This window comes from Cetorhinus maximus, chromosome 22, assembly GCF_964194155.1.
Source record: "Cetorhinus maximus chromosome 22, sCetMax3.hap1.1, whole genome shotgun sequence".
NCBI lineage: Eukaryota > Metazoa > Chordata > Chondrichthyes > Lamniformes > Cetorhinidae > Cetorhinus > Cetorhinus maximus.
The window spans coordinates 20591564-20608561 of NC_135900.1; the positions used below are offsets into that span (position 1 = coordinate 20591564).

The following is a 16998-nucleotide window of genomic DNA, read 5'->3' on the forward strand; positions in this document are numbered from 1 at the left end:
TTATCCCCGCTCTGGCAGCAGGAGACCCATCAGCCTCAGCACTCCGGCTTGGGAGGTGGTGGCAGTGGTGGTCAGTGTCAATGCTGCACACAAGAGGTCGGCCATCCAGTGCAGAAAGAGGATGAATTGTCTCATCCTGCCACCAGGGTAAGGCAACCACAGTATCACTCTAAACTCACACACACACACACACTCACAAGCCCATCACACATTCATTGGTATCTCACTCACTGCCAGCTCAAGGGACATCACCACTCACTCTCTCACAGACACCCTCACATCTCCATCTGGCCTCATCTCCTCTGGAGACTGCCTCCTCAGCCCTCACCATCTTGAGGTCACTTTCATAGATCAACATGTGACCCCACACACACCCTGGGATACCTCCCTTCCTCAGTACAGCCCTCACCCTGCAGTCTCTTCCCTTGCCTGAGGCCATTTCTCCTGCTACCTGAAGCAAGCCCTAGCCCTGCAGCCATTGAAAACCCACCCCCACCTTTCGGCTGGTCTGTTAGGTAGAGACCTGCCCATGAGCCCCCCCTAAAAGTGATGTGGTGTTGTCTGTGAAGCCTGGTGCTGGTGACCGTGAGTGCCGGCGGAAGCAAGGTAGGCAAACAAACCTCTAAGTCCCGAGCGAAATGCAGCTCGCCAGGTGCATGTCGCTTATGCACAGTTGTGAAACATGTTGACGTGCCCGAATGATCCAGCGGGGGAGGGATGATTCCGGTGAGCAGGGCCTTTAATGAGAATCTAAAGTATTGAAATTAGGTTCCCGATGTGCGGTGGCTGGAAACATGGCCTGCCATTGATAGGTGGAGCAGACGATCCCAAACTGGTTTCACGATGGCATAACACCAATCTTTGGCCTTCTCCCCAAACTCCAGCCAGGAGAATGTGATGGCATATTTTCTTGTGATCAATAGTACAGGATGCTAAACTTAGTGTACAAAGACACTTGGCCTGTTTATGGAAGCTACCTTTGTGTTGAAGACACAGGTACTTATTTAGTATGGATGATAGAATTGGAGGTTGTAATGCAAGGTAGATGAGGGCAGTGGCTAGCAGAAGAGCAATTAAGATTCCCAGAATGTACAGTGTTTGCTGTGAATAGTGGAAGAGAGAAAATCAACACTCATACAAATGAACAATTACTTGGAAGTTGAAGTTACTAGGGTAATGTCTAGGGTAATGTCTGTGAAGTTAGGAAATAACTACAGTAAAATCTTTAATGTCTGGCATGCGTGGAGAATCAAAAATGCTGGTTAACGGAGAATTCCATTTACCAATGGAATACTGTGCAATTCTTATAGCATGAACAAATATGCAAGTACTCAAGAAGTAAAGAACAGTATTCTTTTTACTTCTAATCTTCAACAGAAATTAAAACATAAATAAGTATAATGTAATGCTGTGTACAGGTTCCGGATAACTTTGTCATTGCTTCTGGTTGGTAAGGTGACAAATCGTATTAGGGGGGACAGAAGAAATTCCAGTTAGTGGAGAATTTTGGTTGGTAAGTACCAGAAAACTCAAAGTTTATATTTATTGAGTTTTATATTTAACTTAATAGACTTGAGAATTTGTGATTGATACGGACACTTCCATTTTAATCCCAAGGCTGTAAGGAGGTCTTAAAGGGGTCTGGGTGAGGAATTGGGCTTGTTAGCACCTGTCTCCTGGGGGCTAGGAATGCCTTCAGTATTCCAAAATAGTGTCCGCAGTGCTCTGGCACACTTAAGTGGCGAATCACACCAGATGCCATGATGCAGGAATTAGTGTGCACACCGTGAATGTGCACCAGAAGTGTGCAGAGCAGACAGATCCTAAAATCAGTCAGTGCACAATGCTGATTTGATAACAGAAATGCCATTTTGGAGCTTAAAGCTTCAGTCAGTGCCCTCTCTTAATCTTGCACAGCTGAACAAGCATTCAGTCGCTGGAAGGTCCCTGACCAATTCTATTTAAAGGTATCAAACTTATTAACGGATTAGTTGCTGGTTGATTTCTTCTGGCTGTTGCTATGATTCTACACAAGTTTAGTGCTTTCTATACTTGCTTCAAGTTGCAAAATTTTACAGGGACTGGTGTGGCAGGTGCTGAAGGACCTTTTGCTAGTCACTTCCAGTATTGGTCTCCTGCTAATGCGTCCAGCCCATGAACAACACGGGTTAGTGCTGGCTGGACTAATTGAGCAGGCAGCACAAAACAGTCCTGTAGCTTGCATTTCAATTAGCGGGCGCAGGTTAATCGTGCATTGTGATTCCCTCGCCCATTCTCGGGGGCCAGCCAGTTTAGTCTCCTCTGTGTCCTGTCACCAGGATGGCATGTTCCCAATAATGTAATCAGTAACCTGAACATAACAGAATAAAAAACAAACTAAACAACGTGACTGTTCATGGGACAATCTAGGCATATGATGGTATTGCAATGCACCATAAGTTTCTTTGATCCAGATAGTCAAAGATTATTGAAATTTACAGGATTTGGAAATGGTCTACTTTTAATTATTTAATCTTGATAGGCTATGAGTTTCAGTATATCAGGACTCCCAGAGCTCTGATTGAAGCGCTAAATCAGCTTCATTTCAAGTGCATATTTTTTTCATGCCATGTAAATCAGTTTGTGATCTCTTGACTTTAGAACCTTTGAAAATCTGTCAATTTCTCAGCTCAGTTGGGCTTTTATACCCCAAAGGAAGGTACCTAATAAACTTCTTCCACTTTCTTCCAGCTACCTTGCAGTGACACAATTTTCTCCTACACACGCCCGCAAGACCTTCCCCTGCTTTGATGAGCCAGTATACAAAGCAACATTTAAAATTGCCATCAAGCACCAAGAGCCTTACTTGGCACTATCTAACATGCCAGTCAATGGCATAATTCATGAGGAAGAAGGATGGGTCACAAAGCAGTTTGCAGAAACACCTCGAATGTCCACATATTATCTGGCCTGGGCAATTTGCAACTTCACCTTTAAGGACACCGTTACCGAAAGTGGCATTACTGTAAGTTGACATTTGCAAATTAACAAAAGAATTTGCATCATTGTAAAATGGCACAATATGCATTGGTATTTAGAGATAAAATGAAAAATAAAACAACATGCTGCTTCTTTCATATGGCTGGGTATAGAGCAACAACTATAATTGTACATCAAGGTGGGTCACACCAGAATATTGCGTCAGGAGTGGCGATGTGTTTCGCTGTAATACCTCCTTCAGATTTATGAGTTGTGCCTTGAATTGTTAAGTGTTCGAACAACATGCTGAAAATCTGTAATAAAAACAGAAATGCTTAACGTATCCAGAATAACTGACGCATTAGAAAAGGAGAAAGGTTTATATGTCTGTGAGTTGAGTTCTGACCCAGGGTTTCCATTCAAAACCATTGACTTAATTATTCTATTTCCAGTTGTTGATGAATCTGCAGTGCATTTCTATGCGTGACTGTCTTTTAGATTTTATTTACTGCTATTAATTAGTTATCTATTCCAGTTACTTGGAAAGAAAAAAATCCGACTTTGCACCGTGAACCTTTTGACTGGCTTTGATCTAATTTTAGTTTTCTTTTTTAGTATCCTTTCTCTTACGTTTTAACTTTTGGGAGTTATATTGGCAATGACATTTCTTGGACTTGCTTGTTCAGTGTAAGTGTGGCAGAGTGAGTGATGCTGAGATCTGCTGCTGGGCCTGCCAGTGCATTCAGGGTCAGTGCAGGATTGACACATCAACATACGGTGGACAGGTACCCACTGCCAGTATTGGTGCATTGGAGGTGAAAGGGCTGCTTGGGCTTGATGTTGAGCTCCACCAACAAGCACCAATGGACTAGCCGTTCAGTCGCCTTTATAGGAGGATCAAATTGAGTAGATGGACACAGAAGGCAGGATTATTGGGCCTTGCTGAGGTTGAGAAATGAGGTGGATGGGGCCCAAAAATACCGGAGCTGGCTGACGTATTGGTTTTCCTGATACCCTTCCCGGCGGTGGCCATTTCGGGGGAGGCTGGTTCAGAGCCTGGCCACTTTTCCTATAGCCATGACCTGGTGCAGGCAGAACTTCCATCAACCCCGAGCATGGGCCTTAATGTCAGTGGGGACAGAACTGAGAGGAAGCCCATTGAGTGCCTTGTTAACAGCACTTAAATGAGGCTGCCTGGGGTTTTCCAGGCTGTCCCTGCTGCCTGGATGGGGGTGCAGCCAAAGGCCACACTGTAGAGGGATTTCACTCCTCCATAGAGTTGGTCTGGCTGCTTTTTAAAAATTTTATTTGATTTCTTTTTAAAGAAGTTGCTAAGTGGGCACATTATTGTTGAAGTTCCCTCTCAGTCACTTACCCTGTGCAGGCTGTTGTGCATCTCAAGCAGGAAGGCCTCAAATTAGCCCCCTAGCTTTGAGAGCCCACCTGCCGCCCTTACTTGGACATGGAACCTGCCTCCATGCCAATTATGGGAGTACCCCTGTCAAAATCCCAATGAGTTACTGTTGCCCGCTGGGGGTAGGTTTGGGACCCGGGACCTGGCTCCTGGTTCCTGAACCCAAAGTCAAAATTCAGCCTGGAATATCCAGGGTCTTCCAGCCTCGAAATGTCAGTGGGCCCCACTTCTGCCTCTTGGCTGACCTGAAGCTCAGCAGTACAAAGGCCAGGATGAAGGAAAAGCCCAGCCCAGCCCAGCTTCCTTTCAGCTCTGTCCCCCTTGATAGTAAGGCCCATCCTTGGGGTTGATGGAAGTTCTACCTGCTCCATGTCATGGCATGAATGTGGAGTCTCTGTGCCAGTGGATTCCCAAAGTTTCCAGGTCCCATAGATTTTCTTCCTATGTTGGGACACTTTTTTTTAAGCTTTTCCAGGAATCTGCCATTAAGCTCAATGGGCCGACTATGCATCTATCTATACAAGTGCCTTATGTAAAGTATGTGTCTGTGAAACATTATATTTCAACATTGTCATCATTGCTCAAAGATTTCACACTTCAGTGTTGGTATACTTAAGTTAAAAAAGTGAGAAAATGGCAGAAACAAGCAGTTGTAAATTACTAATATTGGTTGGCTGAAATGTTCCATTGCCTTAATGCAAGGTAATTGTAAAGCACTTCCAGACACTCGACTATAGGAAAAACTACCAATCGGCAGTGATGAAGCACCTTACAATCTCCCAATCAAATAACTCACATTTTATTTCTAAGTTCAAGTTCTGGAATGAGCAGCTACCACAAAATGGGTCAATAAAATCAGCCAAATTATCTTTTTCAAACTGCCTTCCACTGACTTTTCTTTCATCAGCTCAGTCCATAGAATGATTAAAGAAAAAAAGCAATTGCTTTTTAATCACAAGAGCAGCGAAGCCTCAACAGAATTTTCAAGCTTTTATTTATTCATTCATGGGATGTGGGCATTGCCCATCTCTAGTTGCTCTTGAGAAGGTGGTGGTGAGCTGCCTTCTTGAACCGCTGCGGTCCATGTGGTGCAGGTACACCCACAGTGCTGTTTGGGAGGGAGTTCCAGCATTTTGATGACCCAGCGACAGTGAAGGAACGGCGATATATTTCCAAGTCAGGATGGTGAGTGACTTGGAGGGGAAACTCCAGCTGGTGTGTTCCCATCTATCTGCTGCCCTTGTCCTTCTAGATGGTACTGGTCGTGGGTTTGGATTGTGCTGTCGAAAGAGCCTCAGTGAATTCCTGCAGTGCATCTTGTCGATTGTAGACACTGCTGTTACTGTGCGTCGGTGATGGAGGGAGTGAATATTACTGGATGCAGTGACAATTAAGCAGCTGCTTTGTCCTGGACGGTGTCAAGCTTCTTGAGTGGGAGCTGCACTCATTCAAGAAAGTGGGGAGTATTCCATTACACTCCTGACTTGTGCCTTGTAGATGGTTGGACAAGGTTTGGGAAGTCAGGAGGTGGGTTACTCATCGCATGATTCCTAGCCTCTGACCTGCTCTTCTAGCCACAGTATTTATATGGCTAGTCCAGTTCAGTTTCTGGTCAATGGTAAGCCTGAGGATGTTGACAGTGGGGGATTCGGTGATGGGAATGCCATTGAACATCATGGGGCGATGGTTAGATTCTCTCTTGTAAGAGATGGTTATTGCCTGACACTTGTGTGGCGTGAATATTATTTGCTACTTGTCAGCCCAAGCCTGGATATTGTCCAGGTCTAGCTGCATTTGGACATGAACTGCTTCAGTATCTGAGGCGCTGTGAATGGTGTTGAACATTGTGCAATCATCAGCGAATATCCCCACTCCTGACCTTATGATTGAAGGAAGGTCATTGATGAAGCAGCTGAAGATGGTTGGGCTGAGGACACTACCCTGAGGAACTCCTGCAGTGATGTCCTGGAGCTGAGATGACTGACCTCCAACAACCACAACCATCTTTCTTTGTGCTAGGTATGGCTCCAACAAGTAAAGAGTTTTCCCTCTGATTCCCACTGACCCAGTTTTGCAAGGGCTCCTTGATGCCACACTTAGTCAAATGCGGCCTTGATGTGAAGGGCAGTCGCCCTCACCTCACCTTGGGAGTTCAGCTCTTTTGTCCATGTTTGAACCAAGGCTGTCATGAGGTCAGGAGTTGAGTGGCCCTGGCGGAAACCAAACTGGGCGTCAGTGAGCAGGTTATTGATAACCAAGTGCCGCTTGATAGCACTGTTGATGACCCCTTCCATTACTTTACTGATGATTGAGAATATGCTATGAGGTGGTAATTGGCCGGGTTGGATTTGTCCTGCTTTTTGTGTACAGGACATACCTGGGCAATTTTCCACTTTGCCGGGTAGATGCCAGTGTTGTAGCTGTACTAGAATAACGTGGCTAGGGGGACGGCAAGTTCTGGAGCACAAGTCTTCAGTACTATTGGCGGAATGTTGTCAGGGCCCATAGCCTTTGCAGTATCCAATGCCTTCAGCTGTTTCTTTATATCACGTGGAGTGAGTCGAATTGGCTGAACACCGGCATCTGTGATGCTGGGGCCCTCCGGAGTTACTCATCGCAGAATTCCAAGCCTCTGACACGGTTATTAGATTGGGGAGGCAGTGGTGTAGTGGTATTCTCACTGGATTAGTAATCCAGGGACCCAGGGTAATGTTCTGTGGACCTGGGTTCAAATCCCACCACAGTAGAATAAAAATCTGGAATTACAAGTCTAATGATAACCATGAAACCATTGTTGTAAAAAACCATCTGGATCATGAATGCCTTTTATGTCTGGCCTACATGTGATTCCAGACACAGAAATGTGGTTAACTCTTAACTGCCCTCTGGGGTGGTCAGTTGTATTAAATCACTTGATGTTCAAGAAGGAATGAAACTTGGCATTGACCTAGGCACCGGCAATGACTACAGCAAACTCGACCCTGCAAAGTCCTTCTTATTAACATCTGGGGGCTGGTCTCACAGAGCTGTCTGACGGGCTAATCATGCAACAGCCTGACATAGTCATGCTCTTGGAATCATACCTTAAATAATCATACCTGACAGATAATGTCGCAGACATCACCATCTCTGTGTATGTCTTGTCCCACCAGCAGGGTCGATCTAGCACAGTGGTATGCAGGGATTTGCACTGGGAGTCTTTAACATCGACTCCGGACTCCGTGAAATGTCATGGCATCAGGTCAAACATGGGCAAGGAAACCTTCTGCTGATTACCACACAATCGCCTGGCACTGGCAGGCAATGACCATCTACAACAAGAGAGAATCTAATCATCACGCCATGACACTCAATGGCATTACTATCACTGAATCCTCCACGATCAACATCCTGGGAGTTACAGTTGACCAGAAACTGAACTGGACTAGCCATATAAATACTGTGGCTACAAGTGCAGATCAGAGGCTCGGAATTTTGCGATGACTCACCTCCTGACCCCGCAAAGCCTATTCACCATCTGCAAGGCACAGGTCAGGAATATGATGGAATACTCCCCACTTGCCTGGATGAATGCAGCTCCCACAACACTCAAGAAGCTTAACACCTTCCAGGCAAAGCAGCCCGCTTGATTGGCACCACATCCACAAACATTCGCTACCTCCACCACCGATGCACAGTGGCAGCAGTGTGTACCATCTACAAGATGCACTGCAGGAACTCACCAAGCCTCCTTAGACAGCACCTTCCAAACCCATCTAGGGGTTATCTAGAAGGACAAGGGCAGCAGATAGATGGGAACACCACCACCTGGAAGTTCCCCTCCATGTCACTCAGCATCCTGACTTGGAAATATATCACCGTTCCTTCAATGTCGCTGGGTCAAAATCCTGGAACTCCCTTCCTAACAGCACTGTGGGTGTATCTACACCACATGGACTGAAGTGGTTGAAGAAGGCAGCTCATCACCACCTTCTCAAGTGCAACTGGTGATGGGCAATAAGTGCTGGCCTAGCCAGCAAAGCCCATATCCCATGAGTGAAAAAAATGTCTAAGTTCAGTTGGATGGAGTGTTGTAACAACTTGCTTAAAACATGGCGTAAGGTTATATAGACCAACCACACAGGAATATAAATTTCAATTTTCTATAGGACAGGCAAGTAATGAAAGAAAAAAGATAGAAACACCCAGGAACCTGAATGGGAACGATCCTTTTTGGCATTTTCTTCCCTTCTTAATTTTTGTCCCTATGTCTTTCAGTAACTGACCAGTAGAAGCTGCACATGAACCAACTGGGCTAAGAATCTCTCCAAGCTCCCGTCTTAGCAGGAGAACTGCCCAGCAACAAGCATTCAGTGCACCTGCAGTGTCACAGCTGAAGTTGGAAAGTCACCAAGGGAAAGATTTGCTTGGAGTGCAATAGTTGTAGCGAAATAGCACACCTTGTCTGAGGAATTGGTTCTTGATTTTGTCATGTTATTGCACAGGCATCAACTTGACAGAGAAACGTAGGCAGAGCAGCTGACATCTCAATTTGAGCCTTTTCGTGCTGGGAATTCGAATTGACACTGAGAGTAATGCACAGTACATTTAAAATAAAAAATGGAAGTGTCACAATGTGGCTCAATCACAATGTGGTAGTTTTATTGGAAATCTACAAAAACCATCATAAGATTTTGCATCTCAGTTTCACGGAAAATTGGAGCTCATTTCGATGTGCTTATTAGAGAAACAGATTGGGTAGTGGAAACCTATGGCAGGAGCTGCACTTTAGCAAAAGCATCCGATATTTCCCTTTAGTGGCAATGCTTTCAGTAGACCCCACACTGAAATAGTAATGATGGAACGATTGAAAGCACTGTGCACTTGATCTATTCTAGTGAAGATATGAGGCTTTGGATAAGCTCTGCTCCTCTTTCTGATACTATGAGCAGTTGTGTTGTTAAGCTCAGTAAAGATGGTGTACCCTCATAAATTTTATTACCTTGCTGCGCAAGCAATCAGGCTGCAAACCCCATTTTAGATTATCTTTTTTTCCCATGGGGTACGCTTGTACTTCTTGAGGCAACATGGGTATAGCCAAATGCTTTACCTTTTTGAAAAAATAATCAACATAGACTGTATTTAGAATCCTGTCTTGCTGTGGAAAACAATCTATCTATCTACAAACATACACACACACACACACACACATATATATATATATGTAAAAGTTTCCAATCTGAGGAGAAAAGACGGGTTTATTCTGCTTTTATTTCTACCTTCTGCCCTGACACCAACAAGAGGAGATAAACAGTTTTTCTGATGCTCACTCACCGTTTTTTTGCACCACTGCTGTCCCTCTATGGATTGTGCTACCTCCCTATCTCTGGCACTGGAGGTGACACTGGGTGCGGCACAAAAATGTTTAGTCTTGCATTTGAAATAATTTCACTCTCAGTTACAACATTTTTCTCATTTTATATTGCTGAATGGTTCTATCTGACCCACATTTCTACAGAGTATTAGTTCAATGCAAAACTTGTAGCCACAGTATTTACATGGCTAGTGATGCATTCCCCAAGTCTGTCCAATGTCTGGTTAACTGGTTCTGGTTATCATCCAGTGCTTCAAGTTCAATTTAAACAGCGTACTCTAAACCGATTGGAGAAAACTAAACCCCTGCTAACTAGCTTTGCACTGGTGAAAACATATAGGTGAGGAATTGATTAAAAGTTTAAACAGGACAACAGTAATCTTGCATTGGACCTGAAACAATCAGCTCTCTCAGTAATCAATGCAATTTTGTATCCTGTACCTGTTATCTCAAGAATTCATGTAAAACATCCTATCTATTTATGTCTGTTTTACCGTTTATGTATAGATGGATAAGGAATGGTTTCATGTGGATTAACCTTTAGTCAAATATTCTTTCGGTTCTGAGTAAGTTTACTGACTGATATTCTTCTCATAAGGTGAGGTTGTATGCCAGGCCAGATGCTATTCAACGAGGATCTGGAGACTATGCTTTAAATATAACAAAGAGGCTGCTGGAATTTTATGAAGATTACTTTAATGTCAGCTACTCTCTACCAAAATTAGGTGAGTTGCACAATTAAACATTTATAATACTAGAGTTAGTAGAATATACTGTATGTCTTTTAAAAGCCTCTCTGTCTTCTGGTAAAAGCCCCCAGTAAATATTTTTTTCATCTTTGGCGGATGCAAGTCTGGCTGAAATGTATAATTCTATCACACAAACGTTATGACAGGGCTTATGCATTGTGTCATTGTGATGATGTGCAAATCTCCTGTCTTTTCAAGTGCCCAGAATAGTCTTCTTATGACAGCAGAATGAAGCTCCAACAATTTATGCTCTGACAGACCTTATCTATAGGTTGTTGGCCTCTTCTTATATCTGTTTTGGGAAATTCATGTATTTAAGCAGTGGAGATCTTTAATGCTTGTCTCTTTTGTTACTTCTTTCTAACCTTCATTTTTAGCCATTGGAAGCCGGGGAGAATTGTTATACTTTTATTTGTTTTGGGATATCACATTGTGCTATAATACATAAGGTATACGTACTTGCCTTCCATTATTTGTGAGAGAAGTGAAAGAAAAGGGCAAGAGAGAGTGGAAAAAGATGCCGAGAAATCAAGGATTGAAAAGGGGGAGAAAGAAATGAAGGAGAATCAGGGATTGAGAAGTAAATGAGGAAAATAAAAAGGGAAAAAGAGCACAAAAAAATGAAGAGATTCAGAAATAAAAGAAAACAGTGCGATTTGAAGAAAAGTGAGGAGTAGGGGAAGAGTGAGAAGTGAATGAGAGCAATAAAAGAGCTAGACGTGCAAAGCGGAAAACAGTGAGCAGCAGAGCGAAGATAAGCCAGAAGTTGAAGAGACGAGAATTAAGGAAGTAGGACTTAGAAACAGAGGTGAATCATCTGGAAAGAAGATAAAAAGAAATTGTATTTAGATAGCACCTTTCAAGATTGCAGAATGTCCCAAAGTGCATTGCAGCTAAAGAAGAACTTTTGAATTGTGAGGCATTTGTTATGTCTTGTAGTTCCCAGAAGGTCAAAATAATCACACTTTTAGACTCAAAATGCTGGAGCTTCATTGGATGTATTCCTTGCTGCTCTCCATGTGGCTGGTGGACAGATCCATTGTTGCTCAGCAGCTGACTGCAGTGCTGCAGTATAGTATGGCACTCAGGATGTACATTCTACAATTAGTTCCTAGCTGTTTATGAATAGTGCTGCAGTATAGTATGGCACTCAGGATGTACATTCTACAATTAGTTCCTAGCTGTTTATGAATAATATAACAATATAACACCCCTCTTTCTATAAAAAATGCAATGCCTGTATATCTATATAACTGTTCTAAACATTAACTTTTTCTTATATTGTATCTAACTTAAGAAGGTTAACAATAGACTTTTATAATTAAACTGAACATCACCACAGACTGTTACAGCTTGTTTCCATTTCCAAAAACATTATTCAGGTATCGCTTAGGTGTTGATGATGTGCCTCCATCTTATAGATTTGGCACTCATCGCTCTCGGGTTGAGCAAGTGATGTTGTGCGTGTTGCTCTTGGTGTTGTAGGAGTCGTCCTTGATGTCGCCAATGTTGTGTCACTTGCTGGTGACGTTGTTGATGTTGCGCCACTTGTTAGTGATGCTGGTGATGTTGTCTTGCTGGTTAGTGATGTTTCTGGAGTTGTTGATGATCTTTTTTGCTTTTCCAGCTCAGGTGTAAGTTGAATATGAACTCTGTTCCTTGTCATTTGCTTACCAGTTTCGGTCTCAATTATGTATGACCTTGGAGTCTTACCTTCACCAACAACTTTTGCTTTGTTTGAGGCTTTCGGGATTGGATCCTGTATATGTACAGTTTGTTCTTTCAACATCTCAGGCGGTGATCTGTCATGCTTGTTAAAGTGTTGACCTCCTTCTACCTGTGCATTAGTGAGTTGTTGTTGTTGTGGTATAAAGCCTGTGAGTTTCCAGTAAGCAAAAGTTTTAATCAGGTACATGCTGGGAAGACACAGCCTGGTTCTACAATGTGTATCCCTGATACCAAGGCTGCGTAGCATATTTATATCTTTTAGTTATCACATTTTACTATACTGCCTAGTACAACCTCCGGTTACATACCTAATGAGCAGAATTATTCAGGCTGCAGATGTCTCTGTTATCTCACTGGGAGGCTGGAAAATGCCTTGGCTCTAACGCCTCCCAGTCTGTGCTCTTATCGTCCTGACATTTGTTTACCCATCCTGTGAAGACTACTAAGTTTTATGACTTGTGTTTGGATTCTCACAGTACCATACCCATATTGCCTATGCGTTGGCTATATTTCCCATCATGCTTTGAAAGAGCTATAATAACTACATTTGTCTATTTTTAAAGCTATTATGCTGTTAATACACATCTTAATATCACTTTTAATATCAAGTTATTTCAATTATGCCACTTCATTGCCTTATTTCCTCCTGGTTAGTTGGACGAAGTACCTTGCTTTACAGAGTTGTCTTATACGTTCTTCCATTGAACCACTCTGCAGGTGATTTCATGTCAGCCTTGAGGGGTGTACATTGGAGTAACAATAAGGCAAGTTTTGGATCTTCCTTTGTCACTTGGCATTTTGTGAGGGTTCTTTCTATAATCCTTGGGTACTGTGGTGCTGCAGTGATGATATTGAAACCATACCCTTTAGCGAATTCCTTAAATTCTGTGGAGGTTAATTGGGTTCCATTGTCACATATTATTCTTTCAGGAAACTCTTAGTCAGCAAACATAACTCATACTGCTGAGATCATGTCGTCAAATCTTTTACCTTTTGGATAAAAGTGTAGTAGTTTGAGAAGGATGAGGGGGGGTCTGATTGAAACTTACAGAATACTGAAAGGCCTGGATAGAGTGGACGTGGGGAAGATGTTTCCATTAGTAGGAGAGACTAGGACCTGAGGGCACAACCTCAGAGTAAAGGGAAGACCTTTTAGAACAGAGATGAGGAGAAACTTCTTTAGCCAGAGAGTGGTGAATCTATGGAATTCATTGCCACAGAAGGCTGTGGAGGCCAGGTCATTGAGTGTATTTAAGACCGAGATAGATAGGTTCTTGATTGGTAAGGGGATCAAAGGTTACGGGGAGAAGGCGAGAGAATGGGGCTGAAAAACTTATCAGCCATGATTGAATGGCGGAGCAGACTCGATGGGCTGAATGGCCTAATTTCTGCTCCTATGTCTTATGGTCTTATAGTAGTCTGCAACTATGAGATACCATCCTTGATTGTGTGTGAATAAATTGGCTCCCACATTATGCCATTGTCTGGGTGATACTCCAGTAGCTCTCATCTCCTCTTTCTGTTATGTATTTCTGTACTTCTAGCATAAATTGCATGTAGACACCATTCTTCCAATGTCTTTGTAGATGCCTGTCCAGTAACCAGCTGATCTGGCTCTGAGCTTGCATTTCTCTATTCCCACATGGTTTCATGTACCTTCTCAAGAAGTTCTTTCTGCATCGTTTTGGGTGTGATTATTCTGGATCCGGTCAGCAGAACGCCACCTTCTAGTGAGATGTCATCTTTGATTGACCAGTACTGCTGTTTTGATGGCTGTGTTTTCTGTATCTTATCAGGCCATCCCTGGATCACTAGTTGAGACAGCATCTGTAACTCTTTGTCTTTGCTGTTCTCAACTCTAATTTGACTCAGTTTCAGTGGCATTATGCTCATCAGGTGATGGATCTTTATACCTAGATCTTCCATCTCATATTTCTTCTGTGGCGACAGCCGAGATAAGGCATCTGTTACTGCTGATTCTCTTCCTGGCTTGTGTTTCAGAGTGAAATCGTAACTCTGAAGTCTCAAGAGTAGCCTCTGCAGTCTTGCTGGTGCTTTACACAGATTCTTCTTGTAGATCTGCTCCAATGGATGATGATCATCCTCCACTATGAGCTCTGTCACATAGAGATATGTATGGAATTTCTCACAGCTGTGCATGGCAGCCAAAAGCTCTCTTTCTATGTTGGCATATCAGGTCTCAGCTGAGGTTAGAGCTTTGGATGCGAATGCTATTAGTTTTCCCTCTTGTACCAGGGCTGCTCCCAGTCCTTTTGTAGAAGCATCTACTTGCAGAGTGACAGGTTATAATATGACTCCATTGTAGTATGACAGACTTGTCTCCTTGCCGACTACTTCTTTGAGTTTGTTGAAATTCGTCTCTTGTGACTCTTGACCGCTGATACTCAACATCTCTCAGGCTTTGGCATGTGAGGTAGAACTCATGCACTGGATCAAGCAAAGGAAACTTCTCAACTCTTTCTTGCCTCCTGGAGCTTCGATTTCAGAAATAGCTGTGACTTTCTCACAACTCGGCTTCAATCAACATTCTGAGGAACCAGCATTCTGTTATCTTCACCATGCATTTTTCTGTGTTTAACTTGATCCCAGCTTTCCTGAGTTCTCCGTGGCTTCATGTAGATGACGATCACAATCTTTTCCATTTACGCCATAGATCTGGATATCATCAGCTATGCTGACTGCTCCTCTGTGTTGTCTCGTCTATTTTCTGCTGGCACACATCCTGTTGTTAAACACACTTTAAGGCCAAAAGGTAGACGCAGGAATTTGGAACGGCCAGAGGGTGTTGAATGTTGTCAACAGTGAAAATTCCTCATCAAGCTTCATATTCCAGTAGCCATTTCTGGCATCAAGCTTACTGAAACATTTCTCTTCTGCCACTGTTGGCATGGGCTGGGGTTTTCCGTGCCCGCTGGCGTCGGGCGCGTTCGGTGGTGTGAGTGGACAAAATGGCGTGATTGGTTTCACAACGGTGTGAAAACAGTTTGCAATCTGCTCAGCCCGGGTCAAATTTCCTGCCATCGGACGTCGGGAACCTCATTGTGTTACATCTGCATATCATTATTAGGCCAGCCAACCGGAATCGTCTCCTCTCGCTGGATCATCTGCCCACATTGGCAGGAAAACATGCTGATGTGTTTCGCAGCAGCATATGTAAGGCGTGCACTTGGCAGGCTGCACTTCACTTGGGATTTCAAAGTTTGTTTGCCTACCTTGCTTCGGTCAACACTCACAGTCATCAGCGCCAGACTTCACAGACAGCACCATATCACTTTTAGGGGGGCTCATGGGCAGGTCTCTACCTACTAGATCAGCCATATGTGGGTGGCTTTTCAATGGCTGCAGGGCAAGGTCTTGCTTGGGGAAGGGGGAGAAGTGGCCTCAGACAAAGGAAGAGGCTGCAGGGCGAGGGCTGTACTGGGGAAGGGGGGTATCCCAGGGCATGTTGGGGGCACATGTTGATCTGTGCAAGTGGTCTCAAGATGGTGAGGGCTGAGGAGGCAACCTCCAGACGAGATGAGGCGAGATGGACATGTGAGGGTACGTGTGTGACAATGGGTGGTGATGTTCCTTGTGCTGGCAGTATGTGAGATGCTAGTGAATATGAGGTGGGCTTGAGTGTGTGAGTTTCGAGTGATGAGATGGTTGCCATACCCTGGCTGCACGGATGAGATCATTCATCCTCTATCCACATTGGAAGGCCAACCTCTTCTGTGCAGCATTGGCACTGATCTCCACTGCCATCATCTACCAAGCCGGCGCAGTAATGTAGCTGCCCCTCCTGCGGCCAGAGTGGGGGTAAAGGATATCACAGCGGGCCTCCATGGCATCCAAAGGGCGTTTCGGGGCCATGTCTCCTTTGCTGCAGCCCTGGGCTGGAAGCACTGAACGTGGCTGTACTTTAAATGTGGTGCCTGTCGTGATGACGTGGCGAGGTGACGGCATTGCAGGCGAATTGGAGCCCCCCCACCATTGAAACGGCATCTATCCCAGGAATGCATAATTAATGCGGCGGGTTTGGGACTACACAACGTGTGGCCGGAAGGTAAAGCGTCGTTTTTCCCGCACGCCACTGCACTTAGTGCAAATCTGAGACCATTTTGCCTATGATCTCTCCCAGGGTTGGAATACGGTTCCGGTTCCTCTTTATTGTTCAATTAAGATCTTTGGGATCCAGGCAAATTCTTAGCTCCCCATTTAGCATCTCTCTCACCATGATGAACTTGACCCAATCTGTAGGCTCTGTGACTCTCCATCTCTTGCGCTCCCTTACAACCTTTCCTTCTGGTCCTGTTAGTATTTTATGGAGCGGATGAATCATTGGCTTAATCGCCTTGTCAATAGTGATGTGACACTCAAAATCTTCAAAGCATCCAAAACGCTTGGGATACAGTTGTACCAGATTGTCCTTGTTTTTGATCTGAGGCCACATTTGGGGGGGTGTACCACTTTCAACTCTCCGTGCTGCCTCCTTTACCTCTTGGTTTACTGAAATAAGCTGCAGCTTTTTGCAACTGTTCAACCCCAAGAACAGCAGAACCACCTCTTTCAGTGATATAGAGCAGTTTTGGAGAATTGCAAACATTATACCCTTGATCAAAAAACGGTATAAAGATAAAGGATCTTGTTGAGGTGTTAGGGATCTTGCCTGCTGGCTGGAGATTCAGCAAGAGGCCTGTGCTGCCTCTTTTCGAGAACGCCCACCGAACCACAAGTCAATCAGGCAGTGGCAAGACCAGTGGTGGGCCTTCCCTTGGAATCAAGACCCTGGGGAC

The 16998-nt window shown here is 44.1% G+C and overlaps 1 protein-coding gene across 1 annotated transcript in view; it reads left to right on the forward strand.

Moving 5' to 3' along the window:
• Positions 1-16998, forward strand: part of LOC144696527 (thyrotropin-releasing hormone-degrading ectoenzyme-like) — a 140905-nt gene that overhangs the window by 29966 nt on the left and 93941 nt on the right. Inside the window, exons 2-3 of the mRNA XM_078567921.1 lie at positions 2731-3004; positions 10324-10450. Of these exons, the coding sequence (XP_078424047.1) occupies positions 2731-3004; positions 10324-10450 (401 nt within the window). The remainder of the gene's footprint in view (positions 1-2730; positions 3005-10323; positions 10451-16998) is intronic.